This window comes from Protopterus annectens, chromosome 7.part1 (genome assembly GCF_019279795.1).
Source record: "Protopterus annectens isolate FY-2018-M chromosome 7.part1, PAN1.0, whole genome shotgun sequence".
NCBI classification, from domain to species: domain Eukaryota; kingdom Metazoa; phylum Chordata; order Ceratodontiformes; family Protopteridae; genus Protopterus; species Protopterus annectens.
Window position 1 is genome coordinate 4,162,925 of NC_056740.1, and position 24,985 is coordinate 4,187,909.

Below are 24,985 nucleotides of genomic sequence, written 5' to 3' on the forward strand. Positions count from 1 at the left end.
TGGGATACAAGTTGGGTAAAGAAGGCCATTAATAGTGCTTGGGACATGTTTAAAAGAATGCCAAACAGACTTGGGGTGTTTAACAACCAGTTGCAATATACCTATAGGAGAGATTATAATCTTAAAGATATTTTGAAAAGAAGAAGCCACACAAGGATGGTGATATGGTGGGAAAAAGAGGAATCCACAGGTGTGGAAGGTGTCACCAATGTACCTTTTTAGCTAATATAGATATGGCACACCTGCCCAGTCAGGCTTTGACATTAAGGACTTTGGGTTACTACACCTGTTTTACCAAAGGAGTGGTTTACCTCGCTTATTGTAATGCCTGTTGGGCATTTTATGTTGGCAAAACCAAGAAGAACTTAAGGTATAGGATATACCAGCATATCTATGATATTAGTCAAAGAAAAGACACCAATGCCTTGTTTAGACATGTTCTCCAATGTGCTAGAGCTAATTTCAAAGTTTGGGTTTTAGAGTGTGTTAAACATGATGACAGGGGAGGTGACTGGGAAGCCAGGCTTGAATTTAGGGAATTGATGTGGCAATTACGCCTTGATGGCTGTGTCTTCCTAGGACTCAATGATCATACCTCTATTGTACCAGCTTTAAAATTGAGAGTGGTTAAGCTGAAATGATTATTATTTACTTTTCCACATTTTATTTTAAAATTTGGTATTTTTATATTAATGTATTTTTATGAATATTTAAATGCAACTTTGTATAGCTTTTATATTACTTGTGTCATTGTTTGATTGACTTAGTTTTTAACCAATGAATGCACTTGTTTGACTATTTAAATGGAGAGGAAACACATTTTGTTGATTCTGATGAAGTTTCCTGTTTAGGAGACGAAAGCGCTAAATGTTGCTTTGGTACTGGAATAAAGAGTGGATTAATATCATGGTGCTTTATCTTTTTTTATTTTCCATTATGTGTTGTCAAAATATCTCAGTGTCATCTATGTGTACCACATCACTAAATGCTACACAACACAGTGCCATAGGCCAGCCTCAGTGGATCAGCCTGCCCCGAATTCACTGGCTCCAGCACCAATGCTCAGCATGAGTGGGAACCAACTTGGCAGCACTGTCTCTGCTGTCCCTGCACTACCTACCCCTCAAGTAGTACTGCCCTGGAAGCTGGTGCAGTGGTACCCTCCAGAAGCAGTGGTGGAGGTGATGATTTTATCACCCACATGGAGATGCCAGGGTTGGTGCATAGGGTCATGCACTGTACTGCTGGTGTATGCCTACTGCCTACACCAGATGGAGAGGCTGCTCTCCCTCATGGGCCATAGGAGGAGAAAATGTCAAGTACTCCAGCTGCCAGTGGAGTGAGGGAACAGTGATGACAGTCCAGTGGGTGAGGACTGAATTCTCACTATCTCCAAGCTTGATGGGAATGAGCCTGTGTTGTTCCCTCCCTCACCCCAGTCATGATATCCCCCAGCCTTTTGTGTCCCTCACCATCCCTGTCTCTTGTCTTGTTTGTTTACATTTGCTTCCTCACCTATCCAACTTGCCTGACCCATACATAACTATGTCCCTTAGCCAGCAGTCCTCTCTTACTGAATTATCGTTCAGTACATAGCTCTCAATTTTGCATATGTGTCTTCTTAACACACTTGATTCAGCCCTATTGGCTATACAATATCATTACATTTTTTTCACCCCTCTCCCTGGAGGTGACATTCCAATCTCAGCTATTCTGCACATGTGCTCACTTTTTACTATTGAAGACATGGCTAGCTATGGTTCTTTCCTCTCTCTCTCCTGCAGATTCCTGTATTGTTTTCCCTTTGTTTTTCTCCCTGCTTGCTTTCCATTTCACAATTTTCTTATCTACCCCATTTTAACACCTACAATCTGGTCAAAAAAATAGAATCACACACAACACACATAAGTAGCAGAAAACGCAATGGATCCCTTGACATTTTGGCTTCTCTGCACAGAGTTTGCCATCGTGCAGCAATGTAATGCCAAGTAACAGTGAGCAGTGATACAATGCTGCAGTTACCTCCAAGCAATGCTGCTTAACCCCATTGTGCTATGCCAACACACAGCAACACATGTACTATAAACAAGTAATGTCATTGCATTATCACTGTTTATTTATAAGTCTTAGATTCAATCCCAGTGCCTGAGACACTCCAAGTCAGACTTGAGCTGTGGTGTTTGTGTTAAATACAGCGTTCTGTAGTCTGTGTACATAGATAGGGATTCTATTCTCACTGCAGTCAACTAGGGTATGTGTGTATGTTCGTGTGTGTGAGTGTGTGTGTGCATTTGCTTAACATTACAAAGAGCCTTTTACACCAGCATGTCGGACACTGTTATTGCAATATTCTCCTCACCAGACACTGCTGATGTCATCAGCTATATCTAATTTGTGGAGGTGCACTATTCCTACTGGGGCAGGGTCAGAGACTAGCCTGAAGGCCAGGCAGAAGTCACCTCATCCTATGCGATACAGATTACAGTGACATGGATTTCAGTCTATCCACATACACCATGGCATGGCTTGTATGCACTGTGTTTTCTTGGTGAGTAACTCATGTGGTCTTTCCAGCTGCTGCATGTGGTTGGTGAGGTACTTGCAAAAGAGAGCATTATACTCTATATTAGTGTTCTAATGAGGTTCGAGTACAGTGCTGTAATATACTCCTGAGATCGGAATACGATGGTGTAACTTATGATGTGCACAACATAGAGTTTCAATATCAGTGTGGACACTCAGTGGTCGAAGTTCAGATTGCTGTGTATGTGTGTTCCCAGTGCTTGCATCACTGAGTTTTAGCATAGCAGGACTGTTGTCAATGCTGTAATTAGCAGGGAATTCCGCTTCACAGAAAGTCAAAATAAAGACACATTTTTGCATTTATTTGTAGACCATGTGGATTTGTCACCAGTCATTTGTCTATGTTAGCCCCTCTGGTAGTATCATCATTGATGGACTCAATAATTGCACCCGGTATGCAAGAATCAGCAAACATGATAAACCAAAGGCTGTATACTGTAGCCTGAACTTTTGAGAAATAGATTCCAAACAATAAAGGGCAAAGCACAGATCCCTGATGTACACACAATAGTGACAGCTCTAATGGTACAGGTTGATTCACTAACTTTCACAGTATGTGTTCTGTCAGTGAGCCAATTGGTTACCCATCTAGTGACATAAGGTTTAATCCCCAGCTGGTAGAGATTCTCAATGATACCTATGTGGGGGATTGTGTTCAAACCTTAAGCCAGTTGAAGCTAGCCAGTATGCACTCTCTCACCTTCATCCAGACCTATCACACAGAATCAATGAGCTGTGACAACATCACAGATGACCTATCACATGACTCGTCACATACACATTCCTGACACAGTTGAATACACACTTCAACACACCCTCCACACAGACTATACTCCTGTAGAAGGGTGTATATCAACATGCATCCATCTGAGTTGGGGGGGACAGCACCCAATGCATGCATGTATAGACACATCCTGACTCTACTCATCTGTGAGATAGACCACCATGTCTTCATGGACCTTTTCTAAATGGACACTATTGATATTCCAGCTATGTGCAACAGACCTGTGTGAGTTGTTAATGCTACATCATGTCTGTTACATGTGTTAAATGTCCTCAAAGAGATCATCAAGGGAATGCATGATGACAACACTATCATCCTTTTCAACTTGACAAGCCCAAGGCATTTCACACAAATCCACACTTAGGTAATTACTCAGCACTGTCAGATGTGGCCATATACACCTACATCACCAAGTGGGTAGACCACTGTATCACATACATGGCATCCAAATATGTTGACGTGTGAAGTGACCTATATCTCAGGCACAGTGATTAGGTCTGTACATCAGGGCTGTCTGCTATGCTCTCTCCTGTCCATTATTTGACAGACATCACAGATGATATACACATCCTGTGTCCAAACAGCTGTCTGAAGGACTGCAGATTGTGAGCAATCATTGACTCCAGCTGTGATATTAGCATAATACAACACACACACCAAAGATTGCTGCCACAGCCATGACAACACGTGCAATGACAACAGGAAAACATTGAGGGATTTGTTACATCAGGAAAACAAACACCCAACCCAAGTATAATGTAGCCATCACACCCTATAATCAGACTAATAGGTATATGACCTGTGTCCAGGGGTAGATGGTAAGTGGAACATCCACCAGCATGCAGTCACAGTGCTGACTGCTGCCTTGTATGTAACACAACTACTGAGTATGTGAAGGACATTCACATCAGAGGCCATAATACCTCCATAGTTCACAGTCTTCATCACACCAATAACTGAGTACAATGCACCCTTGTTCATGTACCTCCCTACAAATCTTCCAGTGATGTGTAATTGATGTGTACCACCTTTGTCACAGTAAGCTGTCACACATCTTACTGGCCATATCTAGGTATTTTTTTGTGGCGTAAATGTTACTGTGTGATGGCGTGGAACCCCCATCAAGTTGTTACACCAAATGTATGTCTGCTACCTGTTCCAGTGAGGCACACAGTACATACATAGCTGTTTGACAACATTAATGGCATGGGTAATATTTGTGACAGTGTGGATTGTGCTCTATATATATATATATATATATATATATATATATATATATATATATATATATGCTATGCACAGCAATCAACTAGACTGTATTGATCATAATGTTGCATACAGATGTAGCAGTGTCCATCATAACACCTCAAGCAGATGTTACAGTGCTAGGACAGTGTATGTGATTACCCTCATAGAGTGGACATGTCACAATAGTTGTACAAGTGTGTTTGTATAGAATCATCTCTGATCACTCTAAATCACATATGTTATGTCAGAGACATGGGATTATGGGTGGTATTATTCTGATATTGTCCATGATTGTTTTTGCTTCTTTTAATGTTGTCCCTGATAGATGTCCTCTGTATTGTTCATGTAACGATGCTTATCTCACACAGACATCTTCCCCATTGTTATGCCACCTTGTGTGACAGTTACATAATAAACATTTTCACTGTGCAGTCCCTACTGTACCATATTAATAAGTGATTGGAGTTGCTGCTACAGCTGTCTTCCATTGACATGCCCTTGTCTGCTGTGCATTAGGTTGTTTAATCTGTCCTCTTTCCCTGTGTTCATTCATGCAATTCATCTGTGTACCCCTGTTCAACACACACACTTCCCCTGAGTGTTTATTTTACATGGCAGTCCATGTCCCTTACAGATATTTTACACAGCTTCAGTACAGAATGCCAGGAATGGGATTTCACAATACTCTGCACTGTGTACCCTGTCCTCTGCTGTGTTTGGACCATATACTTAACTATCATACCTCCCAACTATCCATGCCTTATATATCTTTTGGTGGGTTCCTTATCAAGTTTGTGTTTTACTTCCATATCACTAGGATGATCTCAGGACTGATGTGACTCAATAATCACATACATTTGAGTTTCAGGCTTCAAATAATTTAGAAAATGTATCTTCACACAAACCTCTTCTTGTTCTAGCACTTTTCTAAAAATCAAATATGTCAAATTTGTTCATATTTCTGGGTCACTGTCTCCCCATTATGTTGGCCTTTGTCCAGAAATCTTGCATTAAGAGATTGAGAGCTATGAAAACTATTATCTGTTAAGCCCTGGTGATCATTGTGGCATTCTATGCAAAACTGTGGCCCTTCAGTGATCTGAATTAAACAGGATTGCTATGCATGTTTGCTTACATGGTTTCCATGAAACCCCGCTTATTTACATTTAAATGCAGTGCATGGCATGAATATGCAATGAGCGCTGCTACTCACCACACATCACCATGCACACATGTAAAGTCCTTGTAGGCTTTGTGCAAAGCCTTCATGGAGTTTACTGAATCCCAGGGCAAGTCTATAAGATCAAAACATTAAGTAGCCATCTCCAAGTACTGACAATATAAATCATAAAATATAAGCTATTCGTATGAATTTTCAGCACAGAGCAGTGCATACCTTGCACTGAACAACTGAAAATGTTCTGCCCATTGAAGTATCACACTATCATGAGTCTCAGAATTCCATTTTGTTTCCATAACATATTTAATAGTACTTTTTACTGGTATACTGTTGCATAATATTACTTCTTTATTATGTTCACCTTCAGAATCTACTTACAAAGTACCTAGAACCAGATGTTAATAGTCCAGAGTATTCCTTTACTGACTAAATGGCTAGAATATAATATTTGGACAGGGACTCAGAAAGAAATGGTTACAATTGTGCTGACATGTATGAGCTGTACAAGCTAGAAAAATAATGCAACATGTCAAGACACAGCAGGTATGGCTACAATACAGCAGAGCTTTCATTACATTTTATTTGTTTAGTAATTTTGTTTGCTTGCTTATTTTTGTTTCCACAGTAGACCTTTTTAGCCAAGGCCTTTGATATAAGAGCAGGGATAAATATTTCAAAACAGCCATTCTTCCAGCATGTTTCTGAGAGGAAAGCATAGAGTACATGGAGGAAATCCTCACAGACACAGGGAGAATATGTAGACATGAAGGTTAGGACTGGTTACCATAGTTATGGCACAAATATTATACAGTGAGTAACAGTACTGCTCAGCCCTAACTGTGCATATATGACATAAACTGTCATGGTGTGACGGATCCACACAGTCTACCAGTTTTTTGTTATGCCTCGAGCCACATATCACTGTGTATGATTATTGCTAGATCTAACATGCTGCTACCTCACTATATGCTGCTAATATTGTAACAATACAATATGCTTAAGAGCAGGCCTTGCTCACTAATTACTGGTATTACTGAATTTTTCTTGACCTGTAAGTTGTTTGTCAGCTTAAAAGATGTTTACCAAAATATGGGGGATTTCAATGAGGAACTATATCACAAGTTTGTGAGCTAACTGTTCTTTAGAAAAGGAAAGTAAGGCATAAAACCAGGCATTACGAGGCTTGTTTACAAATTAGGAAATGATCTGTAGTTTTCTAAAATATTCCATCAACACATAATGAACTTGTGATCAATATGTCATTAGTTGAACCTATTGACCCTGTTGTTTGTTCAAAACTACAAGAAGCTCAAAGGCTAGAACAGAAATCATCATCATCCGGATTTGATCACAGCACTAGCCTAAACTGAGCATAAGAGCCATTTTGCCAGTGTCGGCCTTGCCTTGATTGAACAGTTAGCTGTACTGAATAGGAGTGAAGTCTCCCTATCAGTGGTAAAGATGATTTTGTTTATGCATATGCTTGTAAGTACATAATTTATTAGTTTCTTTCTGTTTACCTAGTAAGTTTTTGTTTAATAAATTGTTAAGTTTGAGCCTTGGTGTCTTGTGTCATTTCTAATTCTGTATTATCCTCAAACTTTAAAGTAACAAACTAGTTCACATGGGTACTTACCACAGCAAGTTCAGCAGGAAAGGGTACTGGCATCTTTGAACTGAAGAAACTGTTTATTTGCTTTATACCAAATATCACAACAGCTGAAAGGATACTGACTATCACAGCACCGATGTTAGTCTTTGGGACATTTATACACAGATCAATGATAGTCTGTGGAAGGAAAAATAAATGTTAAAAAAATCTTCAAATGATAAACACTATAGCTTTTTAAATGAAAATGCAAGAACGTTCTTTCTTTGTTCCACTTTAGTGTTGAGATTGCTGATATAAGTCAATAATTACATGCAAGTTTTAAAACTGTCATCATGATATTAAACACAGGGACAGGCTTACCTGAAAGAATTTAAAAGCCATGGCTGCTTTCAACATTCATAACAAATGACCAAAAGGAGGAGTACCATTCATTTCACAACAGTATATCTGCTAATAACACGTCCGCTAATTTCCATGTGGTTAGTGTTAATATCAGTTACATTTCTGTACTTCTTTCAGGGGTCTGTCATTGTTAATATCCAATCCACCAGTATGGACCATAGAACAACTTCAAAGCAAAAACAGGAAACCAGCATATTAGGCCACTGTGTTACAGACCCTTGGAAATTTTTAAGGGATGTTTTCAAGAAATGACTATCCACATGGTGAGTAGTTTAGATAATTGTCAAATCTAAGCTACAGCAGAACATAAGGGGTTCTACAGAAATAAATCCAGAAATCTGTTTTTTTTTTTAAAGATCATTGACATACAGTTTGAACAGGAGTGATTCTGACATGGACACATGGGATCTTCAGTGAGCACAGTGGTTGGTCTGAACAAATCATAACAAGATTTGGTGACCTAAAATCAATAGTAACATTTTAATGCTATTATTATACTTTCAAGCGTGTGAGATATGAGGCTACTTCCTCCAGAGAAGAAACATAAGGGGAGTGATTATTCAAAGCAATGGAATAATACCCATAGTTTTTTTTTTTCAATGTAGTATGCTTTATACTGAGAGTTTTACATAGGTTCATAGGTTCATACTAGGCTATCTGCCCTAGGGCATTTATAAGCCTAGCCAGAGTGTGTTTGGCTTTTGCCACCCACTTTAAATTAATTTTGCTATGCCCTTTTTCGAGGTTAGTATACTGTGCCTCTGTCTAACAGTGACACAGAAGTGATACCCGGGGTAAACCTATGATCTCCCATCCACTCATCAAGAATCCTCTTGAAGAGAGTCAATGAGGGACTCTGCCTAACCTGGACTGGGATTTTATTCCAGAGTGAAGGGAGCCTCTGGGTTATGAATCTGTCCCTCCAGCATGTCCTATTTATTTCAGTGCTGAGGTTCAAGTCTCTCGAGCACGTGGCTCGATGGGATTTGGATTTTCTGAGGTGCAGCATGTCCATTAATTCCGGGTAGGACATGGCTTTATACATCAGGCACAGATCGCCTCTGAGCAGGCGGTATGCCACTGAGTAGAGCTGGAGTTTCTTTAACCGGGCAGCATATGGCATCTGTTTGAGCCCTTTGATCCTCTTGGTGAGGTATTTTTGGGGTCTTTCCAGTTGCTGCAGGTGTCTGGTAAGGTACATCCCAAAAGGGGCATTGTACTCAATTATGGGCCTGATGAGGGATGAGTAAAGAGGCACAATGACCTCCCCTGATCTAGATGTGAATCCCTTCATGATTAGTTGGGCTATATAAAATGTTTTTCTAACCACTTTGGCCACGTGGTTGTCAAATGAGAGATTGCTATCAACTTGGGTCCCCAGGTCCCTAATTACTTCTTCTGTACTTAATGGATTACCACCTATGTGGTAATTTGTGGGCACTTTGTTTTTGCCAAAGGGGATGACTATACACTTTTTGGCGTTTAGCTTGAGGCCAGGGCTCTGGCACCAGTTGTCTGTTTCTATGAGGCCCTTTTGGAGGATGCTTGTGTCGGCTGGAGAGTCGATTATGGTGCCCAGTTTGCAGTCATCTGCGAACTTGGTCAGCCACAGTCCTTCTGTGTTGGCCTGTACCTCCGAGAAATATATACCGAACAAGATAGGTCCCAGGACTGAGCCTTGTGGGACGCCACTTGTAACTGGTTTGGAGTCTGACATGGCTCCAGCAATTCTAACCATGTGGGTTCTGTCCTTGAGCCAGTTTGCAACCCATCTAGTGACATAGGGGTTTATATTTAAGCTGGTGAGCTTATCTATAATGCCCGAGTGGGGTATTGTATCGAAGGCTTTTGCGAGGTCTAGGTAGGCTGTGTGGACCACCTTCCCCTCGTCAATGGCCTTGGTGACTGTTTCAAAGAAGTCAACCAGGTTTAAGAGGCAGGATCTGCCCTTAACAAAGCCGAATTGGGTAGGATCCAGTGTCTGTAGGTCCCCAATATCTTTACTTATGAGGTCCATGATGATCCTTTCCATAGCTTTGCAGACCAAGCTAGTCAGGCTTATGGGGCGATAGTATCCAGGATCCGTTGAGGCACCACCTTTGTGGAGAGGGTCCACTGTTGCTGTATGCCACTCTTTGGGTACATATCCTGTAGTAAGGCTGAGACTGAACAGTAGTTTTATGTTTGGGTTAGCTCTTCTTGGAGTTCATGTAGGACGCAGCCCGGGACACCGTCTGGTCCCATTGATGCTGTGTTTTTTCCTTTGGAGAGGGCGGCGCTTACCTGAGCATCTGAGATGTCAGGGGGGCAGCACTCTGCTGGGATAGATATTTGCCCTTTTGGTGGGGAGGGGGGGGGGTTTGCGCTGAACCTGTCAACTAGCATGTTGGCAATGTCTGTGGGTTCAGTGTATTTTTTGTCATTTTAGACTAATTCTGAGCATATCTGGGAATTCCCACCCAGGTTACTAACATAACTAAAGAAAGCCTTGTGATTATCCTTAGTCTCCTGTGCAATTTTTCTCTTGAAGCTGGCCTTAGATGATTTTATGAGTGCCCGTAGTTTTTTGCTAATACTGATCAGAGATGCCTTCCCTTTTTGGGATTTTGCTCTATCATGTAGTAGCTTCCTCCTTCTATTGTATAGTTTGTTTATGGCTGGAGTCCACCAGACAGGACGTCTGCCTTTGGAGGATTGGGTCTTGGTTTTATTTGGGATTGCATGATCCATGCATTCCTGAAGGTGTTCATAGAATGCGTTTATAAAGGATTCTGTGGTCTGGGCCGTATTTACCACAGGCCCTGGGGCTTTGAAGGATTCCACCTCGGTTTTGAGGAGTGTGAAATTTGCTTTAGAGAAGTTTTTCACTGTGGTTTTCTGGGCAGGGGGTGGGGTCGGGATGTGAATATCCAGTGAGATTAGTTTATGGTCTGATCTTACCAGTGAGGGATATACTTCTGGTCTGGAGCATAAAGTCCCCATGTTGGTGATGATCAGGTCCAGTATGTTTTCCCCTCTTGTGGGAGTGGTAACAAGTTGTTCCATAGCATTTGAGTTTATAAATTCTAGGAGCCTTTGGGCTAGGGTGTTGGAGCTAGAGTAATGCTCCCAGTCTATGTTTAGGTAGCTGAAGTCACCCAATATAATGGTGTTTGGAGAGACCTTCATATTTTCCAGTGTTCTCAGGAAGGCCGAGTGGGGTTCCTGGGTTCGGGAGGGTGGTCTGCAGCAGGCTATAAACTGGAAGGCAGTTTTACCCACTATTAGTTGCACATGGATAGTCTCTGATGCTTCGTGCTGTGCCACCAACCTGGCGGTGTGGGTATCTTTGACGAATATTGATACTCCCCCTCCTTTTGTGTGCATAATATAGAGGATTATGATTGAGTCACCAAACATAACTTAAGTATATGTTCTAGATATGGATGAAAAGAAATTCATCTTGAGAGAAACCTTGAGAGGTGAAGCTTGACATCCATGTCAAGGTCACATAACTTCAAGTAAACATTAGTGATATGATCATAATTCTTTGTAGTGCAGGGAGGCTTGTCTGCTCCATATACTATTAGTTACAGAAAAATTAAAAAACAAAACAAAAAAAAAGGAAGTGCGTTGGCTTTGAAAGCTGGTACTGTAGCTGAGAATTGTTTTATGTCTTTACATTTTCCATATGTAAGGGAAACAGCTAGGTCCCAAATACATTTTATTGAGTGCAATGTAGACATTAGACTGAAATGGAATTGAAATGAACCTATTTATTGTACTGCTGGTGTTATTTAAGTTCAAATATGAGTTATATAACACCCTGATTCAGTGCTATTATAGTGCCAGATGCAATGTTAATAGATTATGGGGTGCTTCTAAGTGTTGTTAAAGTTGGGTGTTGCTCTAGAGTAGCACTGAACCAGGAAGTTATTTAACTGATATTTGAGCATAATAATGGGGCTCACTGAATATGAACATCAGCAGTTCTACTAATCTTGTGTATCAATGAATATCCATAAATAGAAGAATATGGAAATGTATATATTTTTGAGAGATACACAAGAAAAATGACAGTCTACTCAAACTGATTAACACTCTTGAACATTTGAAGGGAAAAAAGCAAATACAAAAGATTAAACTCTAACTCAGGCAGCCCTCCAATACAGCCATCTTATCCACCTGTTACTGCCTTTGCTATTAACCTCCCAAAATTTAAAGAAGTTTATTATATGTATTAGATATAACACTTCTAGGAGAGAATTTCCATTTAGTTTTATTAGCTGTTATACAGATGGTTCTCCTTTTCTTTGCAGAGTCATTTAAGCTGGTGGTGGCTCTATGTTTATCATCCTTCAGTAGCAGAATTAATTCAAAAAGAGGCATAGTGTCATTTGCTCTAGGTCAAACAGATAAATTGCCATTCGGCAGGGCTCCCTGATAAAATATTGCTCACAGCAAGAGCAGATGAAGCAGAATATCAAATCCTACTCAACATCTATACTACAACTATTCAAACATTGGCATATAATTATGATCTGCTTATAGATGTCCACACTTTGGACTGCAGCTACTTGCATTAGCATACATCATGTTGACAAGTAAAGTAAATATCGTATCAAATGCTAAGGTTTTTGGGCATTTTTAAATATAGCTTCATTAGTTTCTCTTGACAAGTAAAGTAAATATCGCATCAAATGCTAAGGTTTCTGGGCATTTTTAAATATAGCTTCATAAGTTTCTCTAAAACATATAGCATATAAGTCAGACAAAATAAAACATACGAACAGAAATGAAAAAAAGTTCAAACAGTAAGGAGTGAGTGTATTGAATAAGTAAAAACTAATTGAGTTAAGAAAAATGCCTAATAAGCTTACAGTCTTTAAAATAATATCTACATTTAGGATAATTTTTACAGCAAAATGCATTTCATAACATTCAAATGAGAACCTCTTAAAAATACTAGATGTAATATCCACATTTTAGCAATATAATATTTAACTAAAGCAGCTGAAAGAAGTAATAATGTGTGACAGTTTGCTCCACTGGTTTACAGGAATAAAACTCTGACTACAACACACGTAATCCATGTTTGATTAGTGGTCTGGGCAACTGCTGGCGGTGGTGTGAGGAAGAAAGCAATGATAAGGCTTAGACTGCTGGCCTTACTTTGAGGGAAAGGATGGCGCTGTGTGTTTAAGGTAAATTCTCCATGACGGAATCCTCTGTGTGGACTGCGAATCATATCGAGGTGGTTGGGGAATGGGACAACTGATGACATCATATGTAGAGACATAGACATGCACTGCAAAGATTCACTGAATATTAAACTCTCTGCTTCAGCTTTACTCTCACCACTAGGGAATAAATGAGCCATTGAGCTCTTACCTTGGGGAATGAATGTGTCCATTGCACAAGTGCAAGAGATGGGCTTGATTTTCAGTAAGGCATCTGAACAACAACAGTGAGAAAATTAATGTGTGAGCCTCTGGTTGCGAAATCAACTTAAGGTCACCTAAGACTAAATGCCTTCAGTCCACATAAGGCATGTTTTTCACTGAAAATTAGAATGCTATAAACCTATAATAGAATTGCAGTTTTGTAACATTAAAACCTATGGATCATATCAGCTTCAGATGAACTAAAAGGCACATTTGGACAGTACATATCGTGATAAATCACAAAAAGGGTTAGAATGTTAATAAAAAGGATATTAGAAATAAAATACTGTTTTACACGAGACCTCACAGTTAAACTGCAAACTTAAGTGTGTACTTGTCTCACGGCAATGACTGAATGCATTTATTTTTAGAAATAAAATTAATATCAATACAGTACTTGAGGAATTAGATTGAAAATAAAATTAATATTAATACAGTATTTTAGGAATTAGATTGGGAATAAAATTAATATTAATACAGTACTTTAGGAATTTCATTGGGAATAAAATTAATATTAATACAGTACTTTAGGAATTAGATTGGGTCTTTTGAATTCATCTCATAATAATTTAGTGATAGACATTTTGTCGAAATCTTAAAAAAAACTCATAGGAACATAGGAATAATACTAGGAAAGCGATCATGGGGATCATAAGATGCCTTACCACAAATACCTTTAAGTAGACAAAGTTTCTGCTACCCTTGTGTGACACCCCTGCACTGGCCCCTTAATCAAGGAGCCTCAATCCTCACCACTAGTACCAGTGAGGGACATGCACATTGGGGTGGATGACAAGTACACACACAGTAAAGTACAATTTCCCTTAAGTGCACACAGAGATCACAGTCAGTCTGGGGCTGGTTTCTGCCTCTTTCTCCAGATTACCAATAAGACTTCCCACTGGCACAGCTATAGCGTTAAGATCTCAGCTGAGTGGTCGAACCAAAGCCCCCAGCATCCTCTCTGTCCAACCAGTGCTTCGTGTCCCTGCCCAAGTAGCTGACACACACACACACACACACACACACACATGCACACAAACACACACACACACACACACACACACACACACACACACACACACACACACACACACACACACACACTGAGATTTTATTTATATACAAACACACAGACACTCCTGGGGAAGGCTGGCACAGGTTTACTATCTATGCCCTCGTCTGCCCAGACTATAAGGTAGTTATCACTGCCACCAACCACTACTTATCAACCACTCTAAGGCCCTTAATAAGGTGTCCAGTCCTACTGTGTAATGTTACTATTATCCAAATGGTAAGTATGACCAAGAGCAAGCCTAATTAAAAAAGAATAAAACAAATTAAAGTACAGCCAACAACACTGCTTACATACAATCATACAAACCAAGCCAAAAGTCCAAGGTAACTCTCAGAGTCAATGTCAGTGACTTCACACATAACACCAAACTTTACCTCCCCCTGCACATCGAATATACCACCCTCTATAAAATACCACCCTGTACAGCCACAAAACATAAGCCTAAAGACAAAGACTAAATAAAGCGTATAAACAAACTCCTAAAGCTCAGAATATCTTGTCACTATAACCTTATAACACATGGAGACATTCATCCCAACCCTGGCCCACCCACACCCAATAACCTCCACTCCCCTACCACAACCCCCACATTCAAGCTACCCATGAATACTCCCACTAGTTCCCTCCTAGCATTTCACCTAAATATTAGAAGTATTAACAATAAGATTCCCAACCTACACGCCCTCCTAGCAACCCACTCCCCAGACATTATGTGTCTTACGGAAACCTGGCTAAAACCCAATACTATTGACAATGAGGTACTACCTCCAGGATACAATATTCACTGGTTAGACCATGCTACAAGGAAAGGAGGTGGGATAGCAGTCCTTTACAAAAATACTCTAACTATTAATAGAGACACCTTTCAACCTCCCCAATTCAATAACATGGAACTCCTCATACCCAAGCTACAGATTAACCAAAACAAACACTTGAACATCGTCTGTGCATACATTCTACCAGGCAACAACCTAAATACCCTAGAACATCTCCTTTACTGGTTATCCACTACCTATCCCCAAGAAACCATAGTTCTTGGTGATTTTAACACCGACTGGCACCCCTGCTCCTCTGACCCCCTCCCCACTCATATAAACTTATCTGGGTTTAAACAGACCATAACCTCTCCCACTAGGATAAACAAACCAACCAACAAGGAAAGTATTCTAGACTGGATCCTAGTTAATAACCAACCCCAACTGTACACAGCTGGTACTCTCCCTGATGACCTCAGTGACTATTGTCTAACCTATATCATAAAACATAAGGCAGGAAACCCTCACCAGCCCAAATATAAAACATTTAGAAACAGGAAAAACTTTGATGCTGCTATATTCCAAAATGAATTAAAAGCAGTTGACTGGTCAAAACTAAAAAAATCTAACATTAGAGGAGGCCATAGATCACTTTAACACTAAATTCCTAAGTATCCGTGATTTCCATGCTCTAGCACGTACAATAAAAATTAGATCAAATACAGCACCATGGCTCACAAAAGATACCAAAACAAAAATCAAAACTAGAAACAGAGCCTGGGCCAGCTGGAGAACAACCAAAGCCCCACTTGACCATCTAAAATATCGTCAACTCAGGAATGATACAAAAAAATCTATTTTACTGGATAAAAAAAGCTTCTACCAAAATCTCCTACAAAAACACCATAACAACCCTCAAAAGTTCTGGGCAGGCTTAAATCAACTACTTTGTCCAGGTCACTCCACCACCCCAACCCCATCTAACTACACCCATAGTTCTCCAGAGACAATAGCTAGTGCCTTTAATAACTTTTTCACTGAAACAAACCAATCCCCAGCAAATCAACTAACCCCCTCTAACTTAAACCACATGTTTAATCTACCTAATGATCACCCGGAATTTGGCTTCCAACCAATATCCATTAGTTTTATCACAACACTTCTAAAAAATCTAAAACCTACCACCCTCACTGCTGACCTCCTCCCTGCAGAGTACCTGCAAATAGCTGCAGATGCCATTGCATATCCCATATCTATCCTCATCAACAGAACCTTATCCGAAAATGCTATCCCATCCCTCTGGAAAATATCTCATGTCATCCCACTCCATAAAGGTGGTAGCTCCTCAGACATATCCAACTATAGACCCATTGCCATTCTTTCCCCACTAGCCAAAATAATGGAGAAATGTGTACACAAGCAACTAATGCAATACCTTTCACAGAATAACTTACTATCTGACTCCCAACATGGTTTCAGGCCATACCACAGCACCACCTCAGCCCTCCTTTCCTTTACTACTGCCATAAACCAAAACAGTAATGACAATAGGCTAACCTCTGCCCTCTTTCTTGATATATCAAAAGCCTTTGACATGGTCAGCCATGAACTTCTCATTCTTTCATTAAAATCTATTTCCCTCAACAAGCCTGCTACCCAGTGGTTCCAGTCCTACCTGACTGGTAGACAACAGGTGGTACTATGGCAGGGCAAACTCTCCAGTCAGCTACCTCTCACACTTGGTGTCCCTCAAGGCTCCATACTAGGTCCACTACTCTTCTCTATTTTTATCAACAACCTCCACACTGCTATCCCTAAAGCCACCTGCATCCAATACGCAGATGATTCCACTCTCATCTGCTCAGCCACCTCCCCATCCGACTTGCAAATTTTAACCCAAAATACATTTAACACTATCGAGAACTGGCTCACCAATCATCACCTACTTCTGAACCCCAATAAAACTAAACTTCTACTCTTCTCTCCCACTAGTAGATCCACCACACTTTCATTCTCTGTCACATCTAACAATGGTACCACTATTTCCCCAGATAATCACACCAAACTGCTAGTGGTTATCATAGACAATAATCTCAAATTTGACCTACAGGTCAACAAAACCATACAGACCATCAATAAGAAGCTTGAATCACTGTATAGAAACAAGACATTTTTAACCCCACTGGCTAGGACTGCAATTTCCCAATCACACCTACTCTCTACTCTCTTATATGCCTCGCCTGGACTCTCAAACCTCAACAAATCCAAACTAGGTAAGCTGTCCCATATCTACAATCATATTGCCAGATTCGCCACTGGCTCCACCTATAGAACCCACCACTGCCAGAACCTTAAACAACTAGAATGGCTAGACCTGTCCAGCTTAATTCAATTCAATCAACTCTTAATAGTGCACAAAATCTTGTACCACCCTGAGGATACCCCCTCACTTAAAAATATTATTAAGCCATATAGCAATCTAAGATCCCTACGGTCAGCCGATAAACTACTGGTCCAAACCCACAAAGCTAATAACTCTGCTGGTGAATCCCTGATTGCCAACTTCATTGGCAAAACCTGGAATTTGTTGCCAAACTATATAACCCTACAATCCTCCAAAACTCTCTTCAAAAAAACCCCTCAAACAGTATCTCAAAGTGAATTGGCTATGCCCGTGTACCAACCCTGATTATGTTATAAACTAAAAGCATATTCTGCAGTTACCATAACTTGTAACTACATCACCAAGCTCTGCTTCCAATCTGATGTTGCTTACTTTTAATTGTCTGTCCATGACAATTGTGAGTCCCTACTAGGGAACACTACTAACCCATTGTATATAATCACTTTGTTTTTATAATTGTTTGCTAACTTCTGTGTAATCTATGTAAGTTTGTCTTTGTGGAGCTTTTCTCCCCGGGCCTCTGCTGAAATTGGACATGTATCCAGTCGGACTATCGCAGTAAACAAATGTAAAAATAAATAAAATAAATACATATTTGGGTGGCCTATACAGTGTCACATTGCAAGTAACCTAAGAGCTTACATATCTCTAAACAAACAAGCCACAATTAAAAGGTTTGAATATATGAATAATGAATAATAAAAGTACAAGACAATACTCAAACAACACAGTAACTACAGAGTTCAGAATCACAGGAAATATTTTAAAACAACATTGAAGGACAGTCTCAAATAAATACAAAAAACATCTAAACTAATCTTTACTATAGCTGTATCTATATCTAAATGATACTATGCCCTAAATAACTTACTTACAGAGCAACATGCAGGCAGAAGTGCTGAGTGAATGTCTCTAGGTCCAAGACAAGATACAAAATGCCCCCTCTCCCTCTCTGAGAGAGTTCTTAAATTAATATCACATATTATTGCTGGGTTAGCCTGGATGAACTCACTCTTTGTCACATGCCTTCATCTCACAGGCTAACAGAAACTTAACAAAATTTAACATTTCTTTGCGAAAAATGTATATGTCTCAGATGTTTGCTCAGAACTGGAAGTTGTAAAACAATTAAACACTTTTACATTTGGAACCTAGTTATTATTTCTGTTTCAAGACAATAGGAAAACCTCTAGCTCTAGACATTGTGTCTGCTTAGTGGGAGATAAAACAATCATAAAACACTTTAATTTTCAACTTGTTTTCTTGAAGTTTTGCAAGTTAGCTCTGTATGTTCCTGATTCTACTATTAAAACATACATTTGCACAGGTATATAGTTTATATACATTTCTGTTCTTTTCCAGTAGGGTACAATGTGGTTACATTCTTGAAGCTCAGTACATAACATACAGTTCAACACACGTCTGCACCAGTAGTTTAATATACACATAACATATAGTTCTCTTACATTTGTAAGACAAGCATATGAATCATATTAATATTTACAAATGACCCATGATTATGCACAAAACTCCAGATAGCTGGACTGGCAGTGTCACATTTCTATATAAATTATATTAATATTTTACATTGATATATAATTATTTATAAAATTCCAGATAGCCGGACTGGCAGTATTTCCCTGGTGTCACATTTCTCTCCTCCCCAAAAACTCAAGCTAGTTTTTCAATTGACCCTTGAGAAACATTGCTTGAGAGGGTTGAGCCTATCTTGGAATATCTTACTCCATTCCCTGTCTTGAGATTCCAGCTGCCTTGGCATTGCTGACCCCATGTCCATGCTGCACTCTCCCATCATATGTCTGCAACCCTAGGCTCCACAATAGTAATTTGGGATTTTTCTGGCTGGCTCCCTGAAGCCATAGATCCCCCTCAGACTCCTCCTGCCTTGTACTACAAATACTCAGCATAAGGGCCTCCCTATCATGGTAAGGTTTCATCATGTTAACATGGTACAATTTGTGCCCTGCCTAGCAGTTCTGCCATGTAATTAACATCACTGACCTTCCTTACCACCTTGTAGAGTCCCTTCCAAGCTGCCTGCAGCTTGTTGTGTCTGACAGGAATGAGAACCATTACCTGCTGCACTAGAGCATACTCTGTAGCTCGAGCATTCCTGTCATACCAGACCTTTTTCCTGCTGTTGGGCCTTTGCCAGGTTGTCCTGGGCCAAGCCCATGAGTTCACTGAGCCTTGTCCTGAGGTTTAGGACATATGCCACAACATACTCCTTGTGGGATTCACACTCACCCTCCCACTCAAATCAAATCTAGAGGTCCTCTCACCCTATGCCCATACAGCAGCTCAAAGTGTGAAAAACATGTGGATTTCTGGAACACCTCTCTGTAAGCAAACAACAGATGGGGCAGATATTTGTCTCAGTCCCTTTTAAACTGGTCTGCAAATGCCCGTAGCATTGTCTTGAGTGTAGAGTTTAACCTCTCAACAAGACCATTAGTCTTGGGATGGTAGGGGGTGGTCTTTAGGTGCTTCACCCCACAGTACTTCCACGGACAAGCCAGCAGGTCTGACATGAAAATGGCACCTCTGTCAGTTGGTATTTCTTTTGGAAAACATACCCTGATGAAAATTTCTAACAAAGCATTTGCCACCTTTTCTGCCTCAACTGAGGACAGAGCCACTGCCTCAGGGTATCTGGGAGTATAATATACTACCACTGGGATATACATTTTCCCTGTGGAACTTGGGGTACTCAGAGGCCACGCAATATCCATAGCTACCTTCTGAAATGGTTCCTCAATCACAGGCAAAGGCATCAAAGGAGCTTTCACCTTGTCTCCTACCATGCCTACCTTTTGACACTGCTCACAGGTCCTGTAGTACCCTGTTACATCTCTGGAAATCCCAGGCCAATAGACGTTCTGCATAATGTGTCTCTTTGTACGTTTTATGCCCATATGACCTGCAAAGGTAATATCATGGGTTATGGCTAGAAGTGCTAGACAGTAGGCTCTGGGCACTACCAACTGCTGTATTCTCTTACCCTCTAGCCCTCCCTCAGGGGTCCACTCGCTATACAGTAACCCTTTGTTCCAGTATACAGATTCCCCCTTCCCTTGAGAATCAGATGCCTCACTAACTACCTCCCTTTGGCCTTGTAATGCAGGGTCTGAGAACTGATCCTGTCTCAGCTCTCTCTTTGTAACCCTTCCCGGCTCCCCTTCCACAGGAAGTCTGGCATCCTCTGACAGCTTTGCCTCACTGTCAGCCTGGGTACTGCTACTCACCTCTGCCCTTGCAGTCACTCTGTCCAAGGGAACATCAGCACCCACAAGCAGCTGTGGCACACTTTCAGTCTTACTGCTATAGGGTAGCTCCCTCCCTGAAGTAACCACCTCACCAGTCCTGGCTGCAAGTATGCAGTCTATCTGGGTCTCCCCCAGGCTACCAGACCCACATGCTTGTTTCCAAGCTTGACTGCATGTAACTGCATGAACACATGGTGCTGCATTATTAAAATAATTCCCTTTGAGGACATCTGCAGGGATATCCTCAAACACACCTACTTGCTGGCTTCCTTTTCCACCCTCCCAGTCAAGGTGAACCCTAGCCAAAGGTATTTAAAATGGGGTCCTTCCTAAAGCTCTTACTGGAGTAGACTTATCAAGCAAGTAGTACTCCTCTGTAACCATTGCAGGCCTCACAATGGTTAGGTCAGAGGCTGTGTCTCCCTCAGCCGTGGCCTCTTTCCCAGTCACTAAGATAAGATATAATCTCTTGTGGTAGTTTGGTACCCTTGTTATACTGAGACAACCTACTGTTGGCATTTTGTCATTCCCACTTACTGGCTCACCCACCTTTTGTTCCTCACCTTACCTTTGTGGACATCTATATGCTACATGGCCCCACTGGTTGCATTTAAAACATTTAACCCTTGGTGCTGGACGTGTACCTGGAGTAGTGGCTTTCCATGCTACTGGTGGACTCTGTTGGGGTAGTCTGGGCTGCCCACCATGGGTTTCATTAGACCTATGAGCAACACTGGGTGTCACTTTCTTGTGCAGTGATGCCCTGCTTGCTAGGCATAGGTCTCCCTTCTTCCCCAACTCATCTACAGTATTGCATTGTCTATCAGCTAACCAGATTCTCATGTCCTCAGACAAGGTGCTAAAGGCTTGTTCCCTCACTAAAAGGTCTGCCAGCCCTTCAGAAGTGGTGACCTAACATCCACTCACCCACCTATGAAAATTAGTGCTTAGTTCATCAACATATTCACACACACTTTCATCTGCCATCCATCTATGCTCATGAATCTTTTTCTTATAAGTTTCAGGTGTTAACTTAAAACATTCTAGCAAACAATTCTTTACAACATTTTAATTTAAACAATCAGTATCAGATAGTTTAGAAACAGCAGTTACAGCTTTACCATGAAGTGAAGGTGTCAGGAACTGTACTCAGAGCCCTTGGTCAACATTATGCAGTTTGCACACCCTCTCAAACATATGAATGAAACTATCAAAATTATTCCTGTCTGCAAATTGTGGAAGAAATTTACTGACCTTTGTTGCTTCTGGGGTTCGGTTACTCCCTTCCCCATTACCTCCATGACTCTGGTGAAGAGTCAAAATCTCCTTTTCATGTTGCCTCTGCCTCTCATTCATCTCAGTCTACAGATGGCTCAGTCTCTCTGCTGCTTCTCTTTCCAAACGCTTGACCTCCAACTCAAGTCTCTTTTAACTCCAGATGGATTTTTAAGTCCTCTGTGGAAAGGTTGAGCTGTCCATTTTCTGAGAGTTGTATATCTCCATGGCCAGTCTGATTGTCCTCCTGATTGCTATTCTGTGATACAGCTGTGACTAAAGCTGCAATCATGTCTGCTTTAGTCAGGTTGGCATACACCAGTCCTTTAACCTGGCACATCTCCGCCAACTGTCTCCTTGTCAGCTTGCTATATTCCTCTGCTGATATGCTTGCCTGCTCTCCCTGACTAAGCTAACAAAAAAGTAAAACAATTGTGATATGAACTCTGAATGTTCATTGTGCAGCTGATTGAGAGTACAGACACCTTCAGTGACCACTGTACACAGGCTACAGAAATTCAATATCCACACCACTGCAAGCCAATTAATATGTGATGTGGCTAACTCACCACTATCACTCAATTAATATGTGATGTGGGTATCCCACCACTGCCAGACAGTTAATATGTGATGCCCCTGCACTGCCCCAGTAATCAAGGAGCCTCAATCCTCACCACTAGCACCAGTGAGGGATGTACACATTGGGAGAATGACAAGTACACACACAGTAAAGCACAATTTCCCTTAAGAGCACACAGAGATCCCAGTCAGTCTGGGGCTGGCTTCTGCCTCTTTCTCCAGATCCCCAATAAGACTCCCCACCGGCAACAGCTATAGGGTTAAGATCTCAGCCGAGTGGTCAAGCCAAAACCTTCAGCACCCTCTTTGTTCAACAAGTGCTTCGTGTCCCTGCCCAAGTAGCTCACACACACACACACACACACACACACACACACACACACACACACACGCCACGCACCCACACACACACACACACACACACACACACACACACACACACACACACACACACACACACACACACACACACACACACACACACACACACACAAAGATTTGATTTATATACAAACACACAGACACTCCTGGAGAAGGCTGGCACAGATTTACTAGCTATGCCGCTATCACTGCCACCGACAACTACTTATCAGCTACTCTAAGGCCCTTACAAAGGGTGCCCAATCCTACTGTGTAATGTTACTAATATCCAAATGGTAAGTGTGACCAAGAGCAAGGTTACTGGGGTGGCCTATACAGTCTCACCAAATACATATGCAAGTACCCTAACAGCTTAAATATCTCTAAACAAACCAGCCACAATTAAAACATGTAAATATATTTAATAATAAATAATAAAAGAACAAGACAATACTCAAACAATACAGTAACTACAGAGTTCAGAATCGTAGGGAAATATTTTAAAACAACATTGTAGGACAGTCTCAAATAAATATAGAAAACATCTAAACTTATCTTTACTATATTCCTATATATAATTCCTATATCTTTACTATATTCCTATATATCAAAAAGATACTATGGCCTAAATAACTTACTTACAGAGCAACATGCAGGCAGAAGTGCTGAGTAACTGTTTTTCAAGTCCAAGACAGGATACAAAATGCCCTCTCTCCCTCTCTGAGAGAGTTTTTAAATTAATATCACATATTACTGCTGAGTTAGCCTCAATGACATCACTCTTTGTCACCTGCCTTCAGTTTCCAGGCTAACAGACACTTAACAAAAGTTAACATTTCTCTGTGAAAAATGCTTATCTCTCAGATGTATGCTCAAAACTGGAAGTTGTAAAACAATTAAACCCTTTTACATTTGAAACCTAGTAATTATTTCTGTTTCAAGACAATTGTAAAACCTCTAGCTCTAGACATTGTATCTGCTTACTGGGAGATAACACAATCATAAAACACTTTAATTTTCAACTTATTTTCTTGACGTTTTACAGGTTAACTCTGTACATTCTAGCTTCAAGTATTAAAACATACATTTGCACAGGTATATAGTTTATATACATTTCTGTTCTTTTCCAGTAGGGTACACTGTGGCTACATTCTTGAAGCTCAGTACATAACACACAGTCCAACACACACTTCTGCACCAGTAGTTCTATATACACATAACATATAGTTCTCTTACATTTGTAAGACAAGCATATGCATCATATTAATATTCACAAATGACACATGACTATCCAAAAAATTCCAGATAGCTGGGCTGGCAGTGTCACATTTCTATATAAATAATATTAATATTTTCCGTGACATATAATTATTTATAAACTTCCAGATAGCTGGACTGGCAGTATTTCGCTGGTGTCACACCTTGTAAAGTACTTAATACTGCTCAGGTAAAGCATTATAAGTAATATTCACCATAGAAATACGCCACATAGGAAAAGTATGACATTAATAGAAATTGTGGGCAAAAAGTTAAGATAAAATCTAAAACGTTATTAGAATTTATTAAAAGTAATTGATCTGAAGCAGTCATTTTATTATTTGGCAAAATATTAGGGTTACATATACTGGTTGAAATAATTACAAATCTGATCCAAATAAAAAGTGATACTAACTTTGAAAAAAAAAATCTAAAAAAAAAGTTTTACGCTGAAAAAGAAGTAGATAGAGATAAGTAAACCAAATGTATATATCTACACCAAATTTAGACCCAAAGTAGATCCTAGTCTTTATAACACCCAGAGAACAATAATAAATGCAAATTAATTTAAAAAGTCTTGCAATTAAAGAATAAAGTATGAAAATTTAGTGTTTTAAGATTCCCCACATCCTTTTCTGAAGAATCATTTACCATGGGGAAGTCTAATACCTTTGGAAACCATAACATTTTGAAAATTCATTATGCAATGAAGTTAAAAAAGTGGTACTTACTTATTATCGCAACCACATTCCAAATCT

At 40.3% G+C, this 24,985-nt stretch overlaps 1 protein-coding gene across 1 annotated transcript in view; it reads right to left on the reverse strand.

Moving 5' to 3' along the window:
- The window catches only part of LOC122807521 (solute carrier family 26 member 6-like), a 1,069,142-nt gene that overhangs the window by 679,262 nt on the left and 364,895 nt on the right, over positions 1-24,985 (reverse strand). Inside the window, exon 6 of the mRNA XM_044078446.1 lies at positions 7,432-7,584. Coding sequence (XP_043934381.1) covers positions 7,432-7,584 — 153 coding nt within the window. The remainder of the gene's footprint in view (positions 1-7,431; positions 7,585-24,985) is intronic.